Source organism: Lontra canadensis, unplaced genomic scaffold (genome assembly GCF_010015895.1).
Source record: "Lontra canadensis isolate GAN:19392208 unplaced genomic scaffold, GSC_riverotter_1.0 scaffold34, whole genome shotgun sequence".
NCBI classification, from domain to species: Eukaryota; Metazoa; Chordata; class Mammalia; order Carnivora; family Mustelidae; genus Lontra; species Lontra canadensis.
The window spans coordinates 8,588,014-8,607,540 of NW_022631028.1; the positions used below are offsets into that span (position 1 = coordinate 8,588,014).

At 47.3% G+C, this 19,527-nt stretch overlaps 1 protein-coding gene across 2 annotated transcripts in view; it reads right to left on the reverse strand.

The window, feature by feature from the left end:
• The window catches only part of EIF4E3 (eukaryotic translation initiation factor 4E family member 3), a 40,037-nt gene that overhangs the window by 17,064 nt on the left and 3,446 nt on the right, over positions 1 to 19,527 (reverse strand). The window contains exons 1-2 of one of the 2 annotated variants that reach the window (XM_032867401.1): positions 19,308 to 19,521; positions 5,561 to 5,633 (exon numbers count right to left, since the gene is read on the reverse strand). In XM_032867401.1, the coding sequence (XP_032723292.1) occupies positions 5,561 to 5,633; positions 19,308 to 19,480 (246 nt within the window). In that variant the 5' untranslated portion in view covers positions 19,481 to 19,521. Of the gene's footprint in view, positions 1 to 5,560; positions 5,634 to 19,307; positions 19,522 to 19,527 lie in introns of those variants that run through there. The other variant, XM_032867400.1, reaches the window with a different exon arrangement.

Consider the following 19,527-nt stretch of genomic DNA (forward strand, 5'->3'; position numbering starts at 1 on the left):
ACAGCAGACACTGTAGGCTGAAAGCAAAGTGCTTCTGACCCGCAAGAGCTGGGTACTTGAGAGAGAAATGGGTTTTGTTTTGAATTCCAAGGCGGCCTGACTTCAAGAGAGAACCCAAGTTGGGAGGACTAATCCTCATGTAGGTAAAATGCAATCAGGGCACTCTCTCACCATACAGGAAGTTGCCGAATAAATCACAGAGTCTGAATGGGGAAGCTAAGTGGGATTTGTACTTTGAGAGGCGAGAACCTACAGAAAAGCCTGGGGAAACACATCAGAGCAGTGTTTCTGCAGAAGGAAGCACTGCTTCCTGCATAAGGCCACCAGTGTATACTTCCTTATTAACGTTAATACTTTAAAGGGCACAGGGGCTTCAGAAAATGGAAGTGGAAGCCCAAGAAAGTGGCTGGTCTCAGAAGCTTGTATACCATCATAACAAAGGGTGATCAAGTGTGGAAAGGGAATGAATAAAGGAAAAGGGGTTTGGGGCCCCTGACAGGTAGTCCATTGGAGGAGGTGACAGGACCTACATGGGAAACACCGCTGTGGAGTAAGCTTTGCTATGCAGACTGGAGGGACAAGAAAAGGGGCTACCTTTACAAATGGAAGTTTATGCCACCCTTCAAAGGGAAATTTATGCCTGATGTTAGGCAGACAGGAGAGCACAGTGTTCCTCCTCTGCCCGCTGTTTCTCAATTGCCTTCAGCTTAACAGAATTCTTATGCTATAGTGGCATTTTGGGGGGTGACATATTCTGAGCCCCTTTGGAGACCCAGTTTTACATCTGAAGTGACTAAATTACGTTTATTTCATTTCCGCCTTCAGCCCCCCACCCGCACAGTGGCCCCCATGCCTGCAGGCCAGCAGAGAGAGAGGACCATGGGTAACCTGACTGCAGTTCTATTTCTGCACAAATGGGCAGTGAGTATAAATGCTGATCTCATTATATACATCATGAATAAATTCAATGATGAAGAATCCTGTTTTACTCGAAATTAAGTCTGTGTTCCACAGACCTATGAGGTAGACCTGGCTGCAGGTCCTTCTCTCTGTCTCTTCAACATGGTATGTTTGTGTTTCTTATCTTGGTCCCCTCCCTTCCCCCAAATGGTTCATTCCAGGTCATTCTATTGCAGGAGCCACCCATGGTGGGCTGCCCATCTGTGTTCAAAACTTGAATCAATCTTCACCTCCTTCTTCATTGTCAGTACTGACCTATAAACCTCTCTTTCTGAAAGGGACCGCCCTCGCTCCCCAATGATTTGGAAGGCAATCTGTCATCCTGACTTCAATGATCTGACCACATCACACCATCCCATGAGGGAGGATGTCTTGACGTCACTGGCAGGACACAGGTACAGAAGGGACATTCTCATAGTTTTAACATGTTGTATGCATTTTTGATGAAGACTTTCTGTTTATGATAAGTGATGCCAGATATCCATGTACAGAAAAAAACATGAAGTTCTGTATTGTGCAAATTTAAGTAAAAAGTCAGCCAATTTATGCAAAATATTGGGTAGAACACAGCACAAGTGGGACGCGGTGTGGCAAAATCTTGAAGGGGACAAGATGACCGAGGTGGGACAGAATGCTGTGGAGGAAGGAGTTTTGGGGGTGGAATTGCTGGGTTTTGCAGCAGCAACGCTGAAAGAGAGTGGGGACGAGGGAGACCTCCCTTGCAAATACTATTTGGCAGGTAGCTAGCTCTTCCTTCTCCCACAGGTAGAATTAGGCTTGCTCAGAAGCTGTGGTTCCCTTCTGTACTGCATCCATTTAGGACATAAAAACACAGGAGAAATGTGGAAAATTTGGAAATGTTTACAAAAGAGTAAACGGAATCAATAAGCATCTGGAAAATGCAACCAGATGAAAAATGGAATTTTCCAAGAACGGCAGGAAAGTAAGGAATAAATTTAACTCCAAGCAAAGAGAATTATTGTTGGCTACAGTGAGAGTGTCCTTAGCAGGGGTTAGTGGGCTGTGTGGAGGCACGGGCCTCCTACCAACCCCAAGTCAGGGCAGAGTGAAAGGAAAGAATTGATGTAGAAGGGGGCGGGGGGAGTTCTAGTCCCTGGGGCATGGCAAGGTTGGCTGATTCCACTGGGTGTTTTAGAGCACTAACCTCTCAGCCTCAGTCTCTGCAGCTAATAAATGGGAATAACAATTCCTCCCCCACCCCCATCAACACCTCTGATTTACTGAAGGGCTTTAAAGTACAAAGAGACGTATTTTATCCTGCTGTATAAAGCAGTCATTAATAACACAGGATGCTCAATTTCACCCAGACAGAGATAGGGGGGAAAATCACAGACAGAATCAGGGATGCAGGTTTTTTTAGAGCTGAAAGAGTGAAGGCCCAAGAATTGATATATAACCACAGAATAAGAACACAGGGGAACCAAAGCACGTCCTCAAATGACTTAAAAACTGGCACCAAAGCCAGTTGTTAAATACTCAGGACCGTTCGCAAATGTTGAAGACATGCAGAGGCTGGAATCCCAGAATTTACTGATAAGTTAAATGTGTTTTCCCCAGTCGGGGTGGCAGCAGGAACATCATCTGGGGAACAACTGCTTGAAATAAATCACAGAAAAGGAGTGGCGCACAGCTGTCTGAGAGAAAACATGACTGAGGGCAACGCGAAAAGATGCTCCAGGAGAAGCTGGTGAGCCACGGGAGACGGGCCTCTTATTATTATTATTATTACTATTGGACCCAACCATGGGCTTTTCACCTCCTTGTGCCATTTCATTCTCAGGGCCCCGTGATACAATCAGTATTGAGACTGTTCCCATCCTGGGGATGAGTAAGCAGATACAGAGAAGTTAAGCAACTTGCACGAGCAAGTGAGTGGCAGATACAGGATAGGAACCCAGGCAGCGTGACGACGCTACACCCTCACCCACATCCTCGCCTATCAACTGATGACGCCAAGGGGTAGCATCCAACACCACTTTAGGAAAAGCTGCCAAAGTCTGGGTATGAGGTGCCAAGCACGACTAAGAACCATATGCAATCTCATTTAACCCTAGATCAACATTAGGGAGTAGGTAGCACTCTGACCTCAGCCCGACAGATAAGGAAACCAAGGTGGACAGAGGCACATGGGAGATACAAAAGAACCTCCTGACCACTTGGGGCAGTGTTTCAATATCATGGCCCTCCGCCCCACCCCCAAAGAGCCCTTTTTTCTAATCACTCCCTTGTGAAATGTTAATACCACAGCAGAGCTGTTCATTTGCTTATGTACTGGATATACAGCTATGCTTTATGTATAAAAATAGTAGGATTTTTCACCCCACCAAGGATCAGTTTTTGCCCCCATTAAGAATGGAGCCAACAGCTTAAAGGATCCTTATGCAAGTAGTTCGTTGTGGTTCAGGAAAAGTGGTTCATTTCTTAACTTCTCATTCAATCCCTCGGTCCTTCAGTATGTCCTATACATGTATGTATTTATTTAAAAGATTTTATTTATTTGAGAGAAAGAGAAAGAGAGAGGTCGTGGTGGGCTTGTGGTGGGAAGGGGCAGAGGGAGAGGGGGAGAGGGAAGCCTCAAGCCAACTCCCTGTTCAGTGGAAAGCCTGACAGGGGGCTCGATCCCAGGACCCTGAGATCATGACCCAAGACAAAATCAAGAGTTGGCTACTTAACCAACTGAGCCACCCAGGTGCCCCAATCCTTCAGTATTTATTGGGGGAAAGGAATAACAGACACAAGAGAATATGGTACTGTGTGATTCCATTTATAGGATGTTCAGTAAAACACAGAAAGATATATGGTGATAGAAATGTGAATAGTGGCTGCTTATGGAAGAGAAGGATAAACAGAAGGAAAGGAGGGACTTACTGACGATGCAAATCTTTTTTATCTTGATCGGGTTATGGTTACATGCCTGCATACCTTTGTCAAAACTTATCAAACTGCATACTTACGTAATCTACATTTACCGAATATAAATTATCTCCCAATATAGTTTTCAAGAAAGTATTTCCTAGTATGTGCCAACTGGGTACTCTAAAAATTGGTCCTGAAGACCCTTTCTGACTTGCTGCTAGATGCCAAGACTCAACCAAATGGTCTGTGGTCACACAGGGTCAGGGAAACAAACAGACCCCGTGATCTGACTTTACCAACGTCTGCCCTGGAGTCCCAGGCAGAGCTCTGAGACCCAATGTCATAATGCAGTAGGAAAAGTCTACTGAGCACCTTCCTAAGTCAAAGGGATCTAAGAACTTCCATGTGAAGACAGGTTTCAAAATCAAGCGTTCCGAGGTTCATACAATGACTGCTACATAAGAGGGAATGAAAGTCCACATCACCACAGGGAAAAACCAAGGGGAAGCCTTTCCTGGAATCGGAGACCCTTCATTCCTCTGGATAGTGGCCCACGTGCTGCCTTGTGACACTGCTTGTACTTGGCACCACATGATTATTTACAGCAGCACTGTTCTTTTGCTTTCCACATGCTTATGCCATTTTCCCAACTAGATCAGAAATGGACTATGGTCTGGACTGTGTCTTTACATCTGGCTCAGTGGCCATGCATGGCACCTTACCATCAGATTTTGGGGACCGCAGAAAACTGAGAGTATCAAATTTTCTGAAACAGAGAGTGGGAGAAGTTCTGAAAAAAAGGATCTTTGTGCTAGTTCTAAATGTCCAGCAGCATTAAAAGATTTAGAGGCACAACAGGAACATGTTAAATTGGGCCCTTCTAGAACATTCTAAAGATAGTCACTGCAAGTAGACAGCAGCCTTAAATCCTTATTCTGCCTATAACTGTGCATTAACCTCAAAAAGGGGGACATACTTGACAGACTTCAAAAGACACACTTTTAAAGAAAATGGAAATGTGATCAACTAAATAAATCAGGTTTTTCAGAAATCTTCTTCAAAAGGGTTGGTTAGAGAAAGAATGGCCAGGACTAAGAGCTTCCATGTGTTGAGAAGCTACAGTGTATCAGGTATCCTGCTAGGCACAGTACTTTACTATTCCTGACCACTCCAGAGAGAGGTACTCATATTATACCCACTTTACAGAAATTAAAGGTGTTGATGCTTGCTTAATTTAGAATGATGGAAGTTGAACGGGAAGTAGGAAACGGGCTTGAGACCTTCCACTTTCATGCTCAACCCGTACCTGCTCTTCTTGTGTGACCCGTAGCCTTAGGTAAGCCTGCAGGGGGGATGCTACTGCATCTCAGAGAAGGAAACAGAGCTCAGAGCTCAGAGAGGGAGTGGCTGCGTTAGCATTTGAATGGGGACACAGACCCATGAAGGGACACACCACAGTGTGCTCCTCTCGAGGATATACAAAATATTGAGGCAGTTACTATGTTTTAGTAGGTCCCCAGGAGAACAGCAGGCCACCTGGATATGGGCTCAACCAGCCTCTGGGTTACACCTAGTTAAGCACAGAGCCACCAAAAGACCTGAGAGCTAACCGGGGGACAGAACCCCGGGTGGGGACTGCCTGCCGAGCAGCCGTTTTCTGGCTGGAAGATCAAATGTCCCCCATACACTGTGTTCACTGGGTACGTCCGTTTCCGGATCTTACCTGCACTGTCTGTACTGTGTAGATTTTCTTCAGATTTGAAGCACACTCAGCGGCTGTGGCACCAGGAAGAGATCTAAGGAAACAGAAATAAAGAGCAAAGACACAAGCGAAACAAGGAGTCAATGTTCACGAAGTCAGTCTGCAGGTTTTCATACAAATTAGGTCTGAAACCACAGCAGCAGACATTTCTGGGATGTGATTTAGAATTTAAAATGTGAAATTCCTACTCCGTGAAGTCATGTGTCTGTCTCTCCTAAAAGCAAGCACATTTATTCGGTGGAAATGGGAAAAAAAAAAAAAAAAAAAAAAGGAAATGTATGTAAGAAAGATATTGGAAACTTTTAAAAATCATATTTTAAAAAATACTAAACCTTTAAAAAAATCACATTTAAAAAAATACTATAATAACCTTGCAATAACCAAGCCTTTTGCTAGAACTTTGGATATGAAACTGTGCCCAGAGTACAGGTGACTGAAATCATAGGCTCTTGGCCCGGTGACATGTTTGAAAAACTTGTTAGTTCTCTGGTGGTAAATATTCAGGAACTCTTAAGAAACAGAGTAACCTTTTGCCAAATTTAGGAAAACATGATTACTAAAAGTCAACTTTAGCTTCACCTGAAATTTGCATATATTTCCCCAACATGTGCTTTCAGAAAAACTCAGTTATTTTCTCAGGCTGATTCAATTAGTTCTGGGGAATTCTGCGGTCAGAATACATTAATCTTTAGTTTGCCATATGGTCCACTAGATGGCAACATACGACAGGTTTATTCAGCGGAAAACTCGGGCGCTAGGGACAGGCCTTACCCCAGCACCATTCCTGGGGTTAGAAGCAACATAACAAGGTCTCATCAGTCCTTAGAAGCAAAGAGTCTCACTTCTTGCTACCTCTTCCTTCTTCCTATACTGAACTAGCAGTTCTTGCTCAAGACTGTCGGGACCCAGGAATGTCCAGGCAAAGGGGAAAATTCACCTCTCAAATAATGCTTGAAAGCCCTGTGTCCGGTGGGAAGGTGGGAAATGAAGCTTGCTGAGAGGAGAACATGCTGGCTCACAGTCAATTCACTAGGATCCGGAATCTATAAAATGTGATATTTAGCAGCCACTGACCCTCACAGATTCCACAGAACCTCAAGACGCTGCACTTTCTGGAGACTCACAAAACTACTGCACAGCTGAGACGCAGAGAGGGCAGCCAAGACAAGGGTCACGCCCAGGTGTGGGGTAGGCATGACACCGGAGTGACAGGGCTCTAACAGACTAAACTCCCGGAACTACAGACCAATGTTCCCTGGTGTCTAAATGGAATAGAAAAATGTCCTTCTGAATACAGTTCCCTGGCTTCAAGGTCACTAAGGAAGCATAATTGTGGACTAGTCTGAGGGCAAAGGAGCCTGTTAAGTCGGTGTTGTGATAAATTAAAGCTACCCTAATGCATGGGCTTCCAATTCTTTTCCAGTTGTCCATAAATATATTGGGCATTAAAAAAAAAAGAAAAGAAAAGAAAAGAAAAAGCAAATCCACAATAACCAGCGTGATCGCATTTTCTTGCTAGACCTGAAGCCTAAAACAACTATGCTGAAGAGAGTGGTAAACAGTGAGATATTCGTCAGCATCTAGCTAGGACAGTGCCTGGGCCCCAGATGAATTCATCAGTCCACAAAGAGTGCCTTGACATGATTAAGTATTAATCTACTATTTAATGCAGGTTTTTATACTGGTTTTGGCTTCGATTATAAAAAGATTGTGGAAAAAAACCCACTAAACAGACCTTGAACTTTTTTTCTGGATAGATTTTCACATGAAAAATCTTTCCCTTTTACAAGAAAATCTATTGGCATTTATTCCAATGCTGATTTTTTCCCCCCTTTGGGAAGTTTAGCTGACCTGTCCACTAGAAATGCCCAGCAAGACATCCCTGTGTCACCCAAAGCACACAGGAGAGCAAAGAGAGAGCTCCTTCACTAACAGGATGAAGGTTTGTTGGGACCCAAAGGAAAGAAATGTACTTTGCCTTTCTTTCATTTTTAAAACAGCATATTTCTAAGTTTTACTATTTTTTAAAGTCACAGTTCCATGTGCAACGTGTAGAACTTGAGTATTTGAATGTTCGCCTCAGACAGCATTATGTCAACTTAACAAAATGCGAGGATAACACCATTTAGCCTGGAAAAAGTTTCTGATGAACATGTGCTTTCTATGCCTCTTTTTAAATGCCTCTGTCTCTATATTCCAGTCTTTTAATTCTATTCCAGTGGAGGAGAAAATTGTACAAAATCATTTAGGGCCCCTCAGTTTCAATGTCCAAGTTTTTTTTTTTTTTTTAAAAACCTAGTTTCCAGAGTCCAAGCAAGGGCTCTAGAATAAGACGAGAAGGCAGCACCGTCTGTGTGAGATGACAGTATGAGGGGCTGGTGTGCAGTAACTCCATTCCCACTGGTGTGCTAAATGTTCTACCTCCTTTACGGCATTGAACCCTGGCCACCCAGCTTTCTGAGAATCACCTTTCTGGGGCAGCCGAGGAGAGAAGGTTCTCGCTAAAACAGATCACCCTCCATGATGGGTCTATTCTGATTAGCGTGTTGTGATGTGAATGTATGGGCATTTGAAGGAAATACATCAGCTCCTCTGCACCCTGGTTTCTTTCCTAAGTTCTTCACAGGGAAGGTTGGATTCTGGGATCTCAAGGGTTTCTTGCAGCTGCTGGACAGTTTTATGGCTCTCCAGGTTTCAAAGTAATGAAACAACGATGCTGGAACTTCTGATTGTACTCAGTGCCTGGCGTGGCCAGCGCAAGGAACGACATTCTTCCGCGAGCCAAGTCCGATCCTGAGAGTCCCTGAAAAATCACGCTGTGCCTCAGGCCCGCCCTAGGATGGCTTTAACAAGCAGAACTGGGCCATAGCCACGGAATCAATTTTAACAGGGTAAACAGGCTGAGATTTTAAAATCATCTGTCTTGTAAACAGGTCAGTCCGGACTGGACTCACTGGTTCAAAGTTGAACCAGAAGCTGTAGTGTCTACGGTTACTGTTTCTTAAAGTAGCAAAACAGGCTGCTCCCGCCAGAGCTGTGGTGCTGGGCAGACCGTCCCACACCCCGTCCTCCCCGTTACTCTGAAAGAGAGCTCTACCAACCGGAACATAAATGTTGGCCATGGACTTTGAGGAGAGACACAGTTTTACTCGTCTCACATATACAGTCGATTCTTCTATCTTTTAAAAGTCTTTTTATTCCATTCATGTTACAAACAGAAACCTCCCAACAGAAACCCAACCCAGCCCTTGCTCTGCAGCCAAAGGTGTTTATCTGGGCGTGATCTTGCCCCCCAGGGTGACATATGGTGGTAATATTTGGAGACATTTCCTGTCATCACACCTGAGGGGGATAACCAGTGGCATCTAGTGGGTAGAAGGCACAGGATAGCCCCACAACAATGAATTATCTAGTCCAAAAGGTCACCAGAGTTAACGCCAAGAAACCCTGACACAGACATGTAACAAAGAGTCTCTGAGGATTCAGGCTTTATGTAATCCACAAAGATTCAGTGCACACCTCTTTCAGCTGATGGGGCTACATCAGTGGTCACTCTAGACAAAGTCTGTGTCCTCATAGAGTTCTAGAACTAGCCCTGCTGCTTTCTAATTCCCCAGACTCCCAAAAGAAAAGCAACTCTGATCAGATCCCCTCTTCTTTGCCCAGGAGGGAGGAGGTGGGAGAGAAAGCAGTGAGAGGGGTGTACGTATCGATGACGACCCTTCCTAGGAGGACACACAGTCCGAGTGGTGGCGAATCACCGAACCAAGGAATCAGGACCTGTTTGCACATCTCTGAATTCTATGCCGCCTTCTCCCAGCACGCAGCTACAGCTGAGGAACCCTCAGTGAGACAATAAATGCTCCCTGGGTGGATCAGATTAAGGAATTGGAAGTGTCTGCAAGGAGTCTTTCCTCTGATTCAGTGTTATCAATGTAATAATGGGCTCCTTTTACAGAGGGTTTGCTTATGCGGTCTCTAATCTTACAGCAACCCCATCAAGTTGCTATCATCATCCCCACTTCACGAATTAGGAAACTGAGGTGCAGAGAGGCTTTTTAAGTAGAAAAATCTGGGTTCTTTCCCTGGTCGGTCTAACTCTGATGCCCATGATCTTCCTCTTAGATAAGGAAGTAAAAACCCAGTAGTCACTGTCATCATGGGAGGGTCACCCACGGCAAATCTTAGGGCAAATCCCTTTCTCATCCCTTTTTAGGTTATCTACTCCCTCCTTGGACCCATTCTGGCCTGTCATTCTTCCACCACCATCCACCAGGCCATGCTGTTGGAAGGAGGCAGACGCAGAGATGCAGAGATGCAGGGCTGACGTGGAGGCTACCAGAACCCCTGGCATTAATGACATCCCAAAACGTCATATAAGGAACACAATTCAGTAAGAACACACATATAGGTCATCATCTTCTGGGGCTAGGTATGAGAAGAAGATACCTTTAGCAAACAAAAGCCACAAATGAGCTACAGCAGGAAGGCAGGAAAGCAGAAGGGTTAAGAGGATGGCCCTTGGAATCCATGGATTTGCATTCAAGCCCCAGTTCTGCCAACTCCCAGCTATGTGGCAAGCCTGACCCTCTCTGGCCCCCACTTCCCCTTTCTGAGAACATGGTCTCTATGGCACTCATTGCTTTGCTACTTAGATGACATGAGTGAATGCTCTACAAAGCATTTACCCAATATCTGGCATCTAATAAGCAACTGTTGCTAACATCACCATAGTCATCATCAACATCAGAGGCAGAAAAACAGGAAGAGATAAGAGAGCAATAAGAATTAAGAGACACTGAACACATTTTCTAATCTGTGGGGCAGTCAGTAAGAATCCCAAGAAATCTGTGAGAATTACACACAGAGCTGAAAAACTCCTAGATTCCTAACTCAGAAAAGAAAGCCCATCAGGTGCCAATATCTCAGGGCTCAAGGCCAGGGTTACCCTGACGGCTATTTCCACTTGGACTTGGCTAATCCAGAAGTTGTGATGGTTACGGCAGAAGTGGGAGGGGATCCTTCCAGGTCTGCCAAGTAGATGATGGGTGCACAGATAAGAGGGGACGTCTTAATGTTGCATATGACCCCACCCCCCACCCAGCTTTACATTATGTCTGTGCATCTTCAAATGCATAACAAAATAACAGGAAATGCATCCCAAGGCTCTTTATGTGAAATTGGTTAAAATTTCATTTGGGGAGTTAGGAGAAAGCAGATAGTCTCATAAGTTTGGACCAACTGTTCTACTTAAATAGTTTCTAAGCACCTAAGCACCATTTATATGCAAAAATTAATGTGTTACTTACAAATCATCTTTATCTATTCATTAAAGCAGGTCCCTGAGATTCTCATAACACAGAACACTTTCAGCTCAATTTAAGTCTGCAGTGCTTCAAAGCATTTTATCCTCTCTCTTATCCTGGAAATATGTACTGAGACTCCAATAATCGGAAAAAAAAAAAAAAAGAAAGAAAGAAAGCAACAACCCTGTGTATCCTGTGTTCCGTGCATGCACGATCTCATTTCATCCTCATTCAAACACTATGAGGTAAATACCTGTTGGCATTTCCATTTTGCAGATAAGCAAATGAAGTCTGAGGGTACTGACCTGCCAAAGACACAGAGTTAGCTAGGGACAGACTTGGGACTTGAACCACGGGTGGTGGGCAGCCTTGCTCAGTCACCAGCCTAGATGGATCACTTATTCCATGATCCTTCCTCTGCTTGGTACCATGAATTCAGCTCTGCACCAAGCAGCCTCAACTCCCCTGCAGCTTGCAATTCTCACTGTATCTCCCTGCAATACGAATGGGCCTTCTCCCCTCAACCCCACGGGCCCCCCTAAAGATATGTCTGCTACAGGGTGCCTGGGTGGCTCAGTGGATTAAGCCTCTGCCTTCGGCTCGGGTCATGGTCCCAGGGTCATGGGATCGAGTCCCGCATCTGGCTCTCTGCTCAGCAGGGAGCCTGCTCCCCTCTCTCTCTGCCTGCCTCTCTGCCTACTTGTGATCTTTCTCTGTCAAATAAATAAAATCTTTTAAAAAAATTTTTAAAAATTAAAAAAAATTAAAAAAAAAAAAAGATATGTCTGCTACAGGTGAGTGAGGCTCATGATTAATTCGTGGAGACAGAAGCCCTGGTAAATACCCAAGGAAATGATCGTCACCGTTGCCCGGCTAGCTCTTGGGAGGCCGCGGCACCACTTACCAGTGACCTGGACACCTGGAAATGCTTCTTACACAGAGAAGAAGCTGGAAAGGTTTCTCCCCAAATTCTACCTGCATCCTTGACAAAGTGTGCTCAGTCAACAGGTAGTATCACCTGGTGTGAGAGCTACAGCATCTCTAGGCCCATGAGACACCTGCTGAATCCTATGGGATTTGTGCATATACTGAAGTTTGGGATGTGCTGGCCTGGGGCATCTAAATCAAGTCACCAGAAGAAATGCTAACAACCTGGCAAGTAAAAGCTAATGAACTATAGATAGCATCATCAAAAACACATAAAAATCACTTTTCTCACAGACCTATTTCTTATCATCGCCCAAGGAGACGATCAAGATGAGGCCATCATTAAATGTGAAGGACAATCCTACCCAGGCTCTTAAATATGGGAAGGTTCTCTTCTTTGCAAATTGTGAAGCAGGGAGTCCTTGGCTTAACTGTTTCCCATGCAGTGGGAGCTTGGTTTTCTCGTCTGTGAAATTCGGTGGTGGGCCCAGATTACCCATCAAGTCCCACGCAGCTTCCTTATTTCAGAATGTGGAACGTGGGAGAACTGTGTTGCGTGCACTGTTCATAGTCACAGGGAAGTGGTGTTCGGCAGGGTGAGGGACACCAGTGCATGGGGTCACGCAGTCCTAAGCTCAAATCCCATTTCTGCTCTGTGTTAGCTGTGTGACCTTGGTCAAGCGGCTGCTCCCGGCCTCCTCAATTTTCTCACATGTAAAACGCAGCTGGTATGTCCTACTTCAGTACTGTGAGGACTCGTGGGGAATTGTGTGCAACACCCAGGGTCATACCTAGCAGGGACAGCGCATGCCCCGTGCATGTGCACGCACACACACACACACACACACACACACACGGGATGTTGGTGGAAGAAATGAGTACGGACAATGTTCCACCTCACGTGAGTGACACCTGCATCTGAGCCAAGAGAATGGCCTTCATCTGAGAGGGAAACTTTAAAGCCAGAGGGATGTGTCTCCTGAAAGCCCGTCTTGGTGAATGTGCTCACATCAGACTCAGCTGTCAGAGGGACAATCTGTAGAGGCTCAGTTCTGTGATGGAGAGCATCCTCGGAGATCACGCGCTACATTACAGCTGATCGCATTTTAATCACTTTTAGATAGATCTGTGGCTTGTGGCCATCGCCGTTTCCTGTTTGAGAGTCACACGCAAAAAAAATGGTCCTGGACCCATTATTAACATTTAATAAGGGATCTACTGAAACACACTTCATAATCTAAACGCTTTATTTTTGCATGTTTAGCTTATTTTCACTTTTCCAGGATTCCTTCTATTTTCATTCCCAATCTATAAGCTCCTTGACACGAGCCACTGGGACTCTTTTCCTTTTGCCAGATAATTAATCCCTCAGTACACAGAGGTTGGGTGCAAGAGAGGTGACAGCAAACTGAGGCCAGGTTCTGGACTGTCACCATGCCAGACAACTAAGGTCCTGCCAGCTGTCTTAGGTTTGGAAATAAGGAAATGGCATCTGTAATATTAAAGGAAGGAAAATAGATTTTTTGAGCAGCTAGTACCAGGGGAGGACTGGTAACTTTTCTGAGGGTGTTTAAGGCCTCCAGGCCCAACGGCAGGAAGCAAGCACTGCCGCACAGGAGGAGAGGCTGTGGGCCCCCGAGGCAGAGCCTTTCCCTGCCTGACCTACATGAACACCATTCCCCCTTCCAGAAAGTAAAATCCTGGGCTATAAGAAAGTCTGTGGGTTCAGAAAGGCAAAAATGGGGGAAACAGATGCAGATGCCAACCTGTGTTTCCCTGTCAACTACATCCTTCTACACGGCCTTCTACCCTCACCTGGTCCCAACAGGCCGCACTGTGAACGAGGATGGTTTTGGGATCCTCTCTATCAAGCCTGGCCCGGCACCCCATATCAGATTTACTATTATGGAGCGCCCCATGGCGATGCATGTGAAAGCATCACACCGTGAAAGGGGTCTCCCTCTGGAACGTGGTACCTCCCAGAACACTCCACTGATGCCATGGAAACATGTGGTATGAGAGACATCCCTCCTGGGAGGCCCGGGACCACGCTGTTGTCGTGTTTGCATTCTTGGCAGTAAGAGCAGCGATGGACAAGTTAACAGGCTCCACTGACCTGATCGATAAAGAGAGCAGTCGTTCTCCAGGGGTGATGCGTAAGACGCTTGCTCCAAACGTGCAGTCCACCCCTGAGGTCTGAGAGAGCGGGGTCCTGGGCAAGGCTGGGAGCTGGCATTTGAAGAGGCCCAGCCAGGTGGTTCAGATGTGAGTGGTGAGAGATGACACAGTGAGGAACACTGGTTGGGCAGAGGTGAACCCTGAGGGGGTGGGTTGGTGGGGGACATATGTGTCTGGCCTACCTTTGTGACTAAAGACACAAGAACACAAATACTCTCTAAGCACCTTCTGTGTGTACTATGAAGTCTACTCCGGGGAGTCAGGCATGAGGCAGTCCGAGTCTCATGGTCAAGAGGGAGGGACAGGGGACCCACAAATGATCCTTAATACAAATATGGCCTGTAAAAACGTGCGGCAGGAGTGTAGACGAGGTGGGCTCGATCCTGCTTCGGCCAAAAGCTGTTTAAGGGCAATTATAGACTTAGTATCTTTGCAAGGCCTTGAAGGATGCCCGACAGCTTTCCAGGTAGACAAAGGGGAGACAGGCACCCCACGCACAAGGGACATCAGGAGACAAAGCTCAGCAGCTGGCAAGTCCGTGGCTTATGCAGGAAAAGGACCACAAGTCCACTGTCAGCAGAGACTGGACACACTGAGTGGTATTTTGGAGTTGGGGACATATAGAGGATGAGGCTTAGAAAAAAAAAAGTGAGTTTCAAGTTAAAAATAGCAATATAGAAGTTTGTAGCATGATCTGAAGGCTGTGGGTTTTAGGTTTTGTTTTTGTTTCTAAGCCGGGGAGCGCTCTTTTCAAATTAAGAGTGGCCCATTTCTAAAACAAACACCACAACAAAACCGATCAGAGCTTCAGAGCTGCTCTGGTAAAAGTAGGGGTAGAGATCCAGAACCCTACCTGCCGGGAGCACACAAGCCCACAAGAGAGGCATGCTTGCTTAGGTGGCCGGAGACAGAGTCACAATCCACAGCTGTGGCAGAGGAGAAAGGCAGGGAGTTTTGGAATGACAGGACCAGGAGGAGGTTAGAAGGCAGAAAGCTAAGCCCTGGCAGCTGGTGGGGGAGGAGGGGGTAGGGTAGGGAGTGTGTGGGGGGAGGGCAGGGATGCCAGGAGGAGGGAAGAGCTTAGGAGCAGGCAGGACCAGTCTACCTGGGGTCAGAGAGCGCGGTGCCTAGGGAGCAGGCACAGGGAGAGGAGGGGATGGGTTGGGCTTGGAGCAGGTTTTCCAACAGGGGATCAAACCTCTGAAGCACAGAGCCAGACGGAGTAGTGGACTCAAGAGAGAAGAGGATTTGGTCAAAGGAAATTCCATCTCTGAAAAACGTGTTGGATGGTGTCACTGCTAGCTGGCACGTGGTAGACAGGGTGTCCAGAGCTCAGGAGAGCGGTCAGGCTAAGGATGCAGGCTTACAAATGATACTTGGAGTAAGATGAACCACCATGGGAGAAGGGGAAGTCACTAGGAATAGAATTCCACAGCCCCCAACTCTTCAGTGTGGGGTGACTTTGTGCCACGGCCTGGTCCAGGAGGTGAGGGCAGAATGATGCAGAAAGAACCCTGTGAAGTGGACGTTCCAGTGAGAGAAGACGGACGGACGCAGAATCCTATGGAGAAAATAAGTGGGGTCAGGGGCACGGGGAGTGTGTGTCAGGATGTGCGTGCCATTTCTGTCTCAGTGGTTAGGGCAGGCCTTGTGAGAAGATGACATCTGGGCAGAGACCAGAAGGGGAAGAAAGCACAGTCCTAGCAGATGACTGAAGGAAGAGCATTCCCGGCAGGAGGGACTGTTGGTGGTCAAGGCCCATGCTTGGGATGACAGAGAAAGAGCTAGAAGGGCAGAAGGGAGAGGGGGAGGGGGAACAGGCATGGGGGGTGGGGGAGCAAGGCACATGGGGCGGGGACAGGAAATGCTGCAGAGTCTCACAGGCAGTTGTAAGTACTTTGGCTTTTGTTCTGAGTGAAAAGGAGAGCAGAGAAGTGACAGGGCTTAACTTGGGTATTACTTCAGCTGCTGTGATGGGAAGGGACCGTAGGTGGCAAGGGGAGAAGCAGGGAGAGCACACTCCCGCAGTGGTCCAGGTGGGAGAGGCCGTGCGGCTCAGGTCCAGGATGCAGGCGGTGAGACTGCACTGGATTTTGGACACACTTGCATGGTAGAATCAACAGCCTCTGTGCAGGGTGGGTGCCAGAGCGGGAGAAGGAATGGGGAAGGAGAGGAAGGGGAGTGTCACAGAGGTCACCACGATCTGGAGGCTGAGCAACCAGAAGGAAGGAGTGACTGTGAACTGCTATGATCTGAGATGGGACAGATGGAAGAAGGCAAATTTGGGAGAGAAGCTGAAGAGGTGGTTTGACAGGTGTTGAGTTTGGATGTGTATTAGACATCCATATGGACACAGAGAGGAGGAGACGCATGCACAAGTATAAAAATTGTGGGAAATCACCAGCGCACCAAGGGAACTGAACGCCTTGTAACTGAACGCTGTCGCTGGTGTGGCTGGGGACCAGAGGCCTGAGGACTGAGTGCTGCGGATAAAACTGAGGAAAGGGGGTCACCACTCAGAGACATGCAACCACGAGCAGCTTCCAAGACTGAGACAGGAACAGGTTTTCGATATCCAGAAAAGGGGAGGAAAACTCTTCATTCTATATCCCCAATCAAAATCATACCCCAAATGCTTGCATTCTAAGCCATACAGTCCAAATAATACACACACACACACACACACAAACATATAAGGGCTTACTGGAATTTGCTATCGAAAATGCAAGTAACTCGACTTAAGGGGCTCTCCGTTTGATCCAGCGAGGGAATGAGTTCAGGTTGCTGGCTTCCTACCACTAAGTTCAGACAAGCTGCTCCAGGGACTGTTGGGGGTGGCGGTAATGTGCGAGCCAGGTAACAATGTTACTTATCAATATTAATTAAGCACTTATTCTATGCTGGGCACCCATGTTGGTGTTTTATATTCATCCATTAATCCTCAGAACAACCCCTGGGAGAGAGAACCTATGAATATCCTCATTTTACAGACAATGAAGCTGAGGCTTAGTGGGGGTAGATCACTTGTCTCTGGTCACAAAGTAGACTGAAAGGGAGGACAGGACAGACGTAGGTGCCAAAGGAGAGTTTTAGGGATGAGAAGGCTTCTGGATGCTGTGGAACTCAAAACTGATGCCCTTGGTGGCAGACACCAGCTATGCTGGGGGGGGAGGGGTTGGGGTGGGAGACTTCCTTGGAGGGCTCTCCTGAGAGCCTTATTACTCTCTCTAGAATCTTGTTTCCCTAGGGGGAAAAAGTTATAAACAGAACTTCTGGAACACAATGTGTTCATAACCCCAAGGGAACGGGGCCAGCTGACATAAATGTAATGGACTCCCAGAGAAGTGGAAACAGCATTCAGTAAAAGCTATGGGACGACTGATCAGGCAAAATGAATTCAAATGAGCAATGCTGGAAGTAATTATAATTTCTAGATTAATGTAATTATTTCTATTCCAAATGTGGACAATGTGGCAATAACATTTCGTTGGATTGCTGGCTTTCAGAGAACAAAAATACCCAAATGCATACGAGGAAAGCTGGAGTTTGTGTCTTCATTGAAGTTACTGTATTCTTATCCTGAAAGATACCAGATATTCTTAAAAAGTTGTGTGTTGTTATGTGGCATTAAAATCTTGGACCATTCTTAAAATGATGTGCCTTCAGGTAGACTAATTTTTGAGCCTTTAAAAAGAAACTCTCTTGATACTTGTTTCCACTAGGCAACAATCTCCACATGTTAGAACATTAGACCAGAGGCTCCAGGTTTAAGGCCTTGAAAACAGATATTAGGTAGCAACAATAGTTACAGCACACCTTTGAAAACAAAGACACATGATTTCATTCTGCTCATGTTAGCCAAAACCACTCCTACTATGACAGTAAAATGCTTTCTTAACATACCATAATGAAAGTGAAAATGTTTCAGACGAGACTCTTTGTATCTACCCCACCCCCAACTTCTTCGGGTCCCCGGAAGAGACCGCCGCTCCAAGTGTCAGTTCTTCTAGATTCTTATAGATGGGTGCTAATTCCAACAAGAAGAAAGGAATGAACTTATCTTCCTTAAAAGGATGATTATCACTTTTAAAAAATCTTGCAACTTTATGTGAGGCTTTTAAAGACCAGATTTGGGTCTATTAAGTAAATTTTGTAGAAAACAGTCATATACCTTTCTTCCAAACATTTAACCACAGCTGCAGTGTCATCAAAATTTCCATAAGCTTTTGGGACAACTTGAGGTGTCCTCTTTGCGCACCCACAGGTAATGGATACTAAGAAGGACTTTGCATTCATGCACTTATTCATTTATCAAAATTTTCTTGTGCTCCTACTATGTGCCAGGCACAGTTCTAGGTGCTGGGATATAGCAAATGTCAAAAACTGAGCCCCTGATCATTGACTTTCAACCAAGGGGAAAGTACTGAGGGACTTTCTGAAAAGTCCTGAGACAGGACAGTCCTGTCCCTGAGACAGACTGAAAATAAAGAGATTCATACATAATACTATGTGGCAGCATTAGGCATAACAGGAAAACAAGACAGAGCAGGGGAATACAGCATGAATGCAAGATGGGGGTGTGCTAATTTAGATACAGCCCTCAGGGAGGCGTTTCTGAGGAGATGGCACCTGAGCTGTCCCCTGAGAAAGCTATAATCGTCCCCACTTTACTGACAAAGTGAGGTATCGCTCACCAGTGAATTCCCAGCGTCTAGAAGGCATGTGGCTGCACAGTAAATTGTCAAGAAAACACCCGCCCAGTGTTTGAGAAAGAATGCCAAGAGGTGTCCGTGGCAGTTTGGGGGGGGGCGCGGAGTGGAGGCCCCCGCTGGGCCGTAATCCAGCCGCCCCAGCACACTTCCCAGGGGGCCGGCCCACTTCTCCGAGCGCTGTCACAGCGGAGGTCGGGTCCCGAGCTCCCCAGGAGCCCCGCGGGGCCGCCAGGACAGCAGCGCTCTCCCCACTCTCCGGCGAGGACCCGACGACCCCCGGCTGGCCCGTCTCCCAGCGCCGGGCCAGCACGGCCGCCCGCGGGCGCGCTTCCTTTGAGGGAAATAAAGGGGGAAAGTGCTGCCGAAACTTTCGGGCTGCGCCTGTGCCCTCCCGGCCCGAGGCGAGGCCGCCAAACGCTCGCTCGCCCCGGCCCGGCCCCGGGCTCCCGAGCCGGCTCTGCGCGAGTCCTGCGCGCGCGGGCGGCCCCGGGCGGCGCCGAGACAAAGCGGCGGCGCTGGCCGGGCGGGCGCTCGGCGGCGGCGGCGGGGCCGGGGCCGGACGCGGCGGGCCCCGCGCCCCCTCACCTGTCGAGCCAGAAGGTCCAGGGCGAGTGCAGCGGGACCTCTCCCGGCTCGGGCCGCAGCGCCGACAGCTGCTGCAGGCCGAGCGGCGGCGCGGCGTTGGCGGCGTTGGCGGCGGGGGGCCCCGGCGGCTCCCGGGCCCGGGCGGGGGGCACGGCGGCCGGGGGCATCGCCATTTTCTCCGCCCCGCCTGCGAGGCCGGCGGACGCGCGGACCGCGGGGC